Source organism: Dermacentor silvarum, chromosome 7, assembly GCF_013339745.2.
Source record: "Dermacentor silvarum isolate Dsil-2018 chromosome 7, BIME_Dsil_1.4, whole genome shotgun sequence".
NCBI lineage: Eukaryota > Metazoa > Arthropoda > Arachnida > Ixodida > Ixodidae > Dermacentor > Dermacentor silvarum.
In genome coordinates this window covers 18463802-18474373 of record NC_051160.1, presented here as the reverse complement: position 1 = coordinate 18474373, position 10572 = coordinate 18463802, and the positions used below count along the sequence as shown (strand labels likewise).

Genomic DNA, 10572 nt, shown 5'->3' with positions numbered 1-10572 from the left:
TGACACTGAGCGCAACTGGCCACATACATTTCAGTCGACCGACGCATTCGGGGCCAGTAAAACCGTTCTTGGGCACGATGAAATGTACGCGCTGCTCCGAGATGTCCGGAGGTAGGATCGTCGTGCATAACCTGCAGAATAGAGGAGCGTAGCTTCTCCGGAACTACAAGAAGGAAGCGGGCACCAGTGGTTGCGAAATTCCTCTTGTAGAGGAGGCCATCACGAACACAAAATCCACGGCTTGTTGTGGAGTCATGCGCGTTGAAAAGTGGCTCTAAGCTGAAGTCTTCTCGCTGCTCCTTCTCGAAGGTCTCTTTATCAGGGAATGCAGGTGCCAAAGAAGCAATCAAGTGATCAAAGTTATCGGCATCACAAAGAGTGGTGTTTAGCGGCATTCGCGAAAGGCAGTCAGCATCAGCGTGTCGGCGACCACTCTTATATGAAACTGTGAAGTTGTACTCCTGAAGACGTAGAGCCCAGCGCGCGAGTCGACCAGAGGGATCACGAAGATTGACAAGCCAACACAACGAATGATGATCTGTGACGATTGTGAATGGGCGTCCATACACGTACGAGCGAAAACGTTGCACAGCAAAAATGACCGCTAGGCATTCCTGCTCCGTAACGGTGTAATTGCGTTCAGGCTTACTTAACGTACGACTCGCATAAGCAATGACATGCTCGTTCCGGCCGCATCGCTGAACGAGGACTCCCCCGACCCCCACGCCACTCGCATCGGTGTGGATCTCTGTTGGTGCAGCTGGGTCGAAATGCCGAAGGATGGGACCCGTCGTCAGTAAGAACTTCAGTTGACGAAAAGATGCGTCACACTCGTGAGTCCACTCAAAAACGGCGTCCTTATGCAGAAGACAAGTCAGGGGATAGGCGACATCGGCAAAAGCAGGTATAAATCGGCGGAAATAAGAGCAGAGGCCTAGGAAACTACGAAGCTCTTTAACAGACCGAGGAGGCTTAAACGCTTCAACAGCTGCTGTCTTTTGTGGATCAGGCCTGATACCATCCTTGTCTACAAGATGGCCAAGCACCAATGTCTGCCGCTCACCGAAGTGACATTTCTTAGAATTGAGTACTAGGCCGGCGTTTTCGATGCAGTCTAAGACGACTTCCAGGCGCCTGTTGTGCTCTTCAAAAGTGCTTCCAAAGATGACAACGTCGTCTAGGTAACACATGCAAATATGCCATTTGAGGCCTCGAAGAATTGTGTCCATAAATCTTTCGAAAGTCGCGGGTGCATTGCAAAGCCCAAACGGCATGACGTTGAACTCAAAAAGGCCATCCGGGGTTATAAAGGCCGTTTTTTCTTTATCCGCCGGGTGCATTGGGATTTGCCAGTAACCCGATCGCAAATCTACAGAAGAAAAGTAGGATGCTGAATGAAGGCAATCCAATGCGTCATCAATCCTTGGAAGAGGGTAAACGTCTTTCTTGGTAATGGAATTGAGACGGCGGTAGTCCACACAAAATCTCCAAGTATCGTCTTTCTTTTTCACCAGTATAACTGGAGCAGCCCACGGACTAGATGACTCCTGAATTACTCCTTTCTGTAGCATTTCGTGAACCTGTTCGTCGATAATCTGGCGCTCTGACGGTGACACTCTATAGGGTTTCTGTCGAACAGGCTGCGCCGACCCCGTGTTAATTCTGTGCTTGGTTCGAGACGCAGGAATGGACGGCGCGTTATCGCCCTGGGCGAAGTCGAAGATGCTTAAGTGTTTAGTCAGGACGTTCACTAATGTACGGCGCTCGTCCATGCTGATCGACTTGCTGATCATTGGCAGAATCTTCGAGTCCTCCGAGCAGATGTCAACTCGTGTATGTGGAGCATCTGTGAGCACGGCGACGGGCGTCGATCTGTGCTCTTTGAAGGAAGCAAGCTTCATGCCAGCAGGTACCACTGCGTTTTCGCCTGAAGGGTTGACAACCCATAATTTGGAGCGCCGCTGAGCAACAGACACAAGACAATGTGGCAGAAAAATGTTCTTCTTCAGTGCACGGTAAATACGCCGGCTCTACTGTGGCGTCGAAGGCCCGATGAGTGGTAGTAGCGCAGCCCACCGGCACACACACAGCTGACAAAGCAGGCACGAGAGTGTCCTCACAGGCATGAAATGCGCCATCCTCGTTTGGAGCATCCTGCATGAGCTCGTAAGAAATGTCACCACTCACAAACATCTCCCCTGTTCGGCAATCAACGGTGGCACCGCACATCTGCAGAAAATCAATACCTAATATAACATCATGTGAGGAACGGGGGAGGATTGTAAATTCAGTCGTGAAAACTCTACCACCCAGTGACACTTGTGCAGTGCAAAAACCAACAGGCCGCAACGAATCCCCGCTCACGCCACAAAATGTTGCCACTTGGTTCCATTGAAATACCACTTTGCGTCCTAATAACCTTTGGAAAGCGAGACTCATCACAGAGACAACAGCACCGGTGTCCACTAACGCCAATGTAGACACACCATCAACGAGGACTTTCACTTTGTTCTTCAACATAAACACAGGTGGAGGCATATCTTTCAGCAGCGAATCTCCAGCGACCTCACCTCCATTGGCCGCGCTCTCTAGTTTTCCGGCGGTGGTGATCTTGCACGACGCCGTGGTGAAGGAGACCGGTGCAATCGAGGAACAGGAGGTGGCGTCACGCTACGATCGGAGGCAGGTGAGCGGTTCCGTAAGCTTCCTTGCCAAAAGTTGCTGCTAGAAGGCGATTGCGCCATAGAAGGCCATTGGGCGTTGGGGGCTGGGGCAGCAAGTTGATCGTACGGATACCTTTGGCGTTGAGGACAAAAACGGGATATATGGCCAAGGACGCCGCAGACGTAGCATGTCGGAAGCGGACGGCTTCTGCGGTAGTCTTCAGAGCTGTCAGACACGTCTGCACGCCTAGGACGAATGACTGGGTCGTAACGCGGAGCATTGCCAGTGGTGGGGCGTCCAGAGGAACGTGCGTAACGAGGGTGAGGTTCAAATCGGGTATCCGAAGAGTAGTGGCCTCTCGATGCCGGTGCGTGTCGGTACTCTGACACATTCGCGACGCTGACCGACGGTTGCCATCCATTCAAAGGTGGTGAAGTCGCCGGGGCTTGCGAAAAGGAGGCATCAGAGACATCAGGCAGGCGACGTGTCGTCTCGGTGTGCCTGTCTAGCTCTTCGCGGACGATCTGTCGTATGGTCGACGCCAAGTCAAATGAAGAGCTCATATCGATGCTGGCCACAGTGGTAACATTGGCCAATCGGCCAAACTTTGGCGTTATTCGGCGCATCTTCAGCGCCTCGAACGTACGGCAGTGCTTCATGACATCAGACACTGAAGCGAGACTGTCCTTGCCGATCAGAAAATTGTAGACATCCTCTGCTATGCCCTTGAGCAGGTGCCCGACCTTGTCTTCCTCGGACATTCTTGCGTTGGCTTGCTTGCACAATTTCAAGATCTCTTCGATGTAGGCAGTGCAAGTCTCCCCTGGTAGCTGTGCTCTCTGTGCCAGGGTATGCTCTGCGCGTTTCTTTTTTGCGTCCGAGTCGCCAAAGCATTCCTTTAGGTCATGAACGAAACGTTCCCACGTTGTTAATAATTCTTCGTGGTTCTCAAACCACATCAGAGCAGTGTCACTGAGAGCGAAGATAACGTTGGTTAGTTGGTCGGTGGTGTTCCAGCCGTTGGACTTGCTTACCCGTTGGTAATGTCTGAGCCATTCTTCTACATCTTCACCTGCTCTCCCGGCGAAAACCCGAAGTTCTCGGTAGTAGCGCCGCGTACCAGCAGGCATTGATCCCGGAGCGGCAGGTATCGGTCCCCGAGCGTCTCCTTCGTGGGCTGTGTTAACAGGCGAAGGTGGTAGTCCGGCGAGGCGACGACTCCGGCGAAGAATAAATGGCTTCGGCACCGTTGTTACTTCAAGTACCCCGCACCTCCCACCAGAAACTGTTACGACGCGAGACAAACGGAGTTTATTGACGGAGCCTCGGACGACCAAAAACGTTCTCTTCCTCGTCTTCTCCGCTCACACTTCCTCTTCTACTAATGCGGCTACATTGACTGTAATACTATATTTATATCCACTGCACTGAAGAAAAACTGTCTGTTCCAGATATTTTATACTTTGAATGAATAGGCAGAATTTCAAGTGCAATGTGACACGTTGTTTTAACGTTTCTGGCTTATTTTGAAGCGTTACAAATAATTAATGGACCCTAATTTTTGTCGTTTTACTTATTTATGCATGATATACAGGGTGTTTCAGCGAACACTTTCCAAAATTTATAAAGGTTGCCTGTGGCGGATAGCCCAATTCTAGTTAATAAGGTGGTCTACTCGAAGAGGCGGACATTACTACTTTCACGAGAAATTAAAGTGCATAATCGAAGGATTAACAAAAATTCACTAATTAAGTTTTTAACTATTTATCTGATGGCCCATATTGCAATTAACAAATTATAGCCGTGGAGTTTGCAAGGCGGATCCACTTGGAACGAATTCTCGGGATGACACCAGTTTCGAGATATTAATTCCGGAACTTTGCGGAGAAATGCATTTGCGTTCCAGTTAGTTTCCTAACAAAACGTCGCTTTCTGCATTTAAGCACAAACTCAACTGGAACGTCAATGCATTTTTCCGCAAAGTTCGGGAATTAATATCTCGAAACTGGTGTCAACCTGAGAATTAATTTCAAGTGGATCCACCTTGCGAACTCCACGGCTACAATTTGTACATTGCAATATGGGCCATCAGGTAATTAGTGAAAAACTTAATTAGTGAATTTTGTTAATGATTCGATTATGCCTTTCAATTTCTTGTGAAAGTAATGTCCGCCTCTTCGAGTAGACCAGCTCATGAACTAGAATTGGGCTATCTGCCACAGGCATCCTTAAAAAAATTTTGAAAGTGTTCGCTGAAACACCCTGTATATATATATATATAACATACTCCCGATACAGCTTTCTGTTGCTCAATACGTGCTACATAAAAGTGTTTTTCCCAGCGTGAAAGACGCCTGCGAATACACGCAAAGTGCCTCGAGCGATCAGTCGCGTGGAAATTCTGTGTGTATTCGCGGGCTCCTTTCACGCTCGGAAAAGCACATGTATGTGGCACGTATTGAGCAACAGAAAGCTGTATCGGGAGTTTTTCATGTCGCTCTACAATTTTCTCATTGACACTTTGATAATTAAGGCAGTACTTCTCAAGTTCGATAATTAATTACAATTAGATAATCAAATCTCAGCAACGAAAAAATTACTGGCGGCTACTCCACTGTACTGGAAACAATACGCACTAGGTTTGCTTCGCGTAACGCCATTCCTGTTGTTTTAAATCGTGCTGCGTGATAGCTGGGAGACCCTGTATATATATATATATATATATATATATATATATATATATATTATATATACGAGGCAAGAAGGAAACCGAGGGCTTTTGTTAATCACGACTGTATCAAGCCGTGACTGTATCTTTTCGTCATGACCATGGCGAAAATTACTGGCCGCCGGTGGTAGCCGTCGCCGTAGCACAATTGTTAGTGCAACGCACGCGTAATGCCAACGTTGAGAGTTCACCCACCACCAGCGTCAAGTTACCTTTTCCTCCACTTTCATGTTCCTTTTCTTTGTTACTTTCTACATTTGAAGATTAGCTACCGCCAATTTCCTTGATGATTTTCTTGGCTTGTCTGTTGGCTTTATATGGTCATTATACACGCACACACACACGTTTTTCTAAGCTATCCTACATGCCCCCTCTCTACCATGTGACTGGCTTCCCACACGTTACACATGTGTACATTTATTAGACTTTGCCACACTTAATGCTAAAGCATTAAAAATGTCTAAGCACAGACAGTTGATTCGTAGGCTGACAAGGCGAGACACGATTACTCAACCGCTGGTAACTATTCTGTTTAAGTGACTTCCTCCTTGATAATGTTTAGGAACTAGATCGTCTGCGTAACAGCCACCGTTATCCTGCGCGGAATCATTCAGACGAGTCTCCATCTGCATCAGTCTTTCTCCCTGTAGATTGCAAGCACTATTGCTATCTCGTGCACTATTTTATCCAAACAAATGTTTGGCAACTTCGAATAGCGGATCCGCGAATCTAATACGAATCGAATAGCAAATATTATAGATGCGATTTGTATTCGAAATTTCGAATCTTCGCACACCATTAGCTATGGGTCTCCTGTCAGGATAACCATATGCACCAAAACCACTAAGGGAACACATATAGGAATCGTAACGCATGGTTTAAAACAAAATTGTTTTGCCGAAGACTGTTCCTCGAACTTGCACCAATATATATCTAGTTTTCTTTCTCGTTCGAGAGGCTGTGGGCCTTCCTTAGGGCAGAAAAATTACCCAATGATTGTCAAATGATGACGGTGACGTATTTCTACGCGAGTGTCGCGCTTCGTTCAGGCGACAGTGTCACAAATTGATATGCACATAAGCAAAAGGAAAAATGAGCAAGAGTCCGAATACACCAAGTAAAACATACATTTGTCACACTTCGCGTGACCGTTTCGTCTTCACGCGTCATTACGTCATCTATACAACTATCCCATATAATCCATGCACCAGAAGTCACGTCTGGTCTTTGCAGTTGCAAACCTTCTGCCAAGAACTCTTCTCCAGGCAAGCAGTCTTGTTCGCGTAACTGTCAGTGCGGTCGACAAAGTCGACGTGCTTCTCCCAGGACGAGGCGTTGCGAACGCCGCCGTAGACGTCGAAATAGGCTTCGGGCAGCGTTTTAAGTGAGACGCGGATCAGCACCTTGCCCGCCACGCTGCCTCCGAAAACAGTTGCTCCATTAACGCTATCCAAACTCCATGTGGCACACTTGCCTGGAAAATAGGCCTCCGCCAGAGCGTTCATATGGGCTACGGCGAAGAGCGCGAAGGACTGGCTCATCGACGCGTCGTCGAGCTTCTTCTCCGTACCGATGCAGGCGCAGAAGGCTTGCGGTACAAAGGCGTCTTCGCAAGTCCTTTCCGGTGGAACTGGCCCGAACAGGCTTAAACCCTTGTTCGACGGCAGCGCGCTTAATTCTGGCAGAGAGGCGATGCTCAGAAGCGTCGCGTGGAAATCGTACGTGGTCACCAGGCGGCGCTGGTTGACCTCCAGAAACACGGCGACTTCGGGGTGTTCGCTGAGGAAGCGTCGAGGGAAGACCCAAAGACCGAAGGGCGTCTTGTCTTCGTGCCGGCCTATCTCTGTCATGCGGAAGGCCCCCTGCCGCATACCGTGATCGCTGAGGAACAGCACGGCTGTGCTGTCCATAACGCCACTAGCCGAGAGTTCCTTGAAGAACCGCTCCAACGGTGCGTCCATGTACGCTACGTGGTCGACGCTGTCGTGTGACATGTACGACAGCCACACGTAAGCAAACAGCCTCCGATCCTTGTGAAACTTGAGTATGTCAGCGACGTACCTTAGCACTTCCTTCGTCTTCAGACGGCCACCCATGCACCTGACGGGGTCCGAGGTGTTTTTATCCATCAGGAGCATCATGGGATGCGTGTAGTAATCGGTAGGCGCCTCTTTGAAGCCGTAGGCGCCCGCGAAGATGCCCCAGTCAGGCATTTCCTCGAGATACAACGTCGCGTAGCCGAGCGACTTGTACACCTTCCAGATGGCCGGCAGACTGTCGTAGTGATTGTTCCTGAACAGGCTGGTCACGTCCGCGCTCGACAGGCCCGTCAGCAGCGGAATGAGGTTTGGAAACGAGTTGAGGCCGACTTTGTTGTACACGAGGAACTCGTAGGCGCCGCGTTCGTCGACCAGAAGCCGGCGAGTCCTGGACATTCGCCGGTGGAAGTTGAGCCGTGACGTCGAGTCAACGCCCAGGATGAGAACGTTGAGCTGGCCCCGCGAACGCGCTTCGCCGGCGTCTCGCTTATCGACTGGAACGAAGAAGTAGTCGGAGAACAGGGGCTCACCGTTCGCTTCGCAAGATATCCGGATGTACTCTTGTCGCAGAGGCCTGCCGAAGACGACGCGCACTCGAGGTCCGAGCACTGGCTCCGCGTCGGGGACCGAAGCCGTCATATTTCTGAGCACTACCTGATAGTAGCAGTCGGTTTCGTTCACGGACGCATTGTAATGTCCCTCGAGCACGTTTTCGTCCAAGGTGAATACGTCGAGAGCCTGGCGCACCGCGTTTGGCCGCGTGGCGTAAGCGCAGTAGTTATCGTAATTGTACGTCGTCTTCAGCGCGCTGTGCTTGATGGTCCAGTGGTAGGGATCGTAGAAGGGCATCTTGCAACCCGGCGTGTGGAACACGAAGCCACTCCATAGGAGGTCCATCTCTCTGAACACCTGAGGAAGGTACTTGAGTTCCAGAATGAGAAGCGTAATAGATGTGATGAACCACGAAACGATATAAAAGAACGTCTGTCGCCTGGTAAGCGCCGCCCAATGTAGAATACCAAACAGCCCCATGGCTGCGACTGACGATGATGATGACGATGACGATGAAAATGTAGTGCTTAGATGTTTTTGGCACATACGCACTCTGGAGGATCGGCCAAAAACCGGGTAGTAAATAAAAACAAATGAGAAAAACGAAACGTAAAAGAATGTAAACAAAATTTGTGAATAAGTGGTTGAGAATTAAATTAATAGATCATCATCACCATCATCAGCCTGCTTATGTACACTGCAGGACGAAGGCCTCTCCCTGTGATCTCCAATTACCCCTGTCTTGCGCTAGCTCATTCCAACTTGCGCCTGCAAATTTCCTAACTTCATCACCCCACCTAGTTTTCTGCTGGCCTCGACTGCGCTTCCCTTCTCTTGGTATCCATTCTGTAACTCTAATGGTCCACCCATTATCCATCCTACGCATTACATGGCCTGCCCAGCTCCATTTCTTCCGCTTAATGTCAACTAGAATATCGGCTATCCCCGTTTGTTCTCTGATCCACACCACTCTCTTCCTGTCTCTTCAGGTTAGGCCTCACATTTTTCGTTCCATCGCTCTTTGTGCGGTCCTTAACTTGTTCTCGAGCTTTGTCAACCTCCAAGTTTCTGCTCAATATGTTAGCACCGCTAGAATGCAATGATTGTACGTTTTTCTTTTCAACGACAGGGGTAAGCTCCCAGTCAGGATTTGGCAATGCCTGCCGTATGCACTCCCTCATATCTCCTACAAAATTAATAGATAGATTGTCGCTAATAATTTTATTAGGGTGAAGAAATAGATGAATGCAAAAATAGAGCTAATCAAAATGAATTTTTCGGAAAGGTAAGGAAACATTAAGTTCTGATTTTATAGTAAAAATGTCATTGACCCCGAAATAAAATCTTGGCTGTCATCGCCAACCTTCTAGTCACTGTGCCCAAGGATCGAAGTCTCCAAAGATTGTAAATTTTGCACATTTATGTCTAATCTAAGAAGGCGGGACGGTGTTTTTATGGTTCTTTTTTACGAATAACAATACATTTGAACATCAATGAGAAAATTATGTGTTGTTATGTTCCTCACAAAAGGAACTGGTCGGCGAGCGATACAGACCAGCTCTGTGTAGGTAGCAATTTATGAATGGAATTCGGCAGCGTAGTGATTTCGACTTCAATTAAGTGTTCGTGTGTGACTGAGTTTTTACTGTTCCGATGATGTGACAAGTGCTGAAAATCTGAGGAGTTTGTTAGAGACTGGGTGGTAAAGTTTACTCAGCATTATTTGTCTCCGAAATCTAGCCCCTATGATGAAAGCTGATACCGGTAGCATTTCAATAACCGGACTATTCAGGGACGCTTATTCGCCAACGAATCTGCCATTTCGTTCAGAAATAGACCTTTATGCCCTGGTCCCCAAACCAATTTAATCAAATCTATGTGAGGAGGCACTAACTATTTGAAAACTCTCAAAACCTGCAGCGAGTCAACACAGAAGCAGTGAGGGAAGAACACAAAGGCAGATAAATTGTCACGACCATTGTGGAATGTGTTGATGTATACTTGTTTACGGAGGGCTAGAATTACAGCTAAACTCCTGCTAGGAAGCTAGGTACGAAGTCTAAAAGACAAAGAAAAAACTACCAATCAAGAACGGGAGAAAATCTGCCAATTGCACACTTTTCTTCCCTTTGGGAAACATCAGTGGCAATGATTGCCTTGATCGGTTTGATGCAAAAAGTTATCCTTTGAGATGACGATGGAGATTGTGGTTAAAAATAACACCGTTCCTTCTTCGTTCCTTGTCCTCTTTCTGCTGTCTTTGTCAGTTTGTGCGCTGGCTAGAAATGTTTTTTTTTTTTTTACCCACAATGGATGGGCCGAAATTCGGGTAACTGGTTGCAGCCAACAGACAGATAAGAATAAATACTCGAATTACGCGAAGGGATAGAAAAGTTGAAACTGCTAAGAGAAACATACTGTATAACTGAGTAACCAGATTAGCTAAATGAACAATTTCATTCAAAATAGGAAGAAGGCCCACATGAGCAATTGAAACCGGAAAGATTTTGGAGTAAACGTAATACGGATTTTAAAAAAAATGCGGATCCTACGCACAGTGGGAATCGATCTAAGCGATGCTTTCTGTGC

At 47.9% G+C, this 10572-nt stretch overlaps 1 protein-coding gene across 1 annotated transcript; it reads right to left on the bottom strand.

Moving 5' to 3' along the window:
- Positions 1-6606: 6606 nt before the first annotated feature.
- On the bottom strand, positions 6607-8463 carry LOC119458624 (uncharacterized). Its single transcript, XM_037720465.1, has one exon. The coding sequence runs from the start codon at positions 8461-8463 to the stop codon at positions 6607-6609; it is 1857 nt and encodes a 618-aa protein (XP_037576393.1).
- Between the last annotated feature and the right edge of the window lie 2109 nt (positions 8464-10572).

Coding starts and splice junctions, on each gene's coding strand:
- LOC119458624 (XM_037720465.1), bottom strand. CDS start 8,463: ATGGGGCTGTTTGGTATTCTACATTGGGCGGCGCTTACCAGGCGACAG.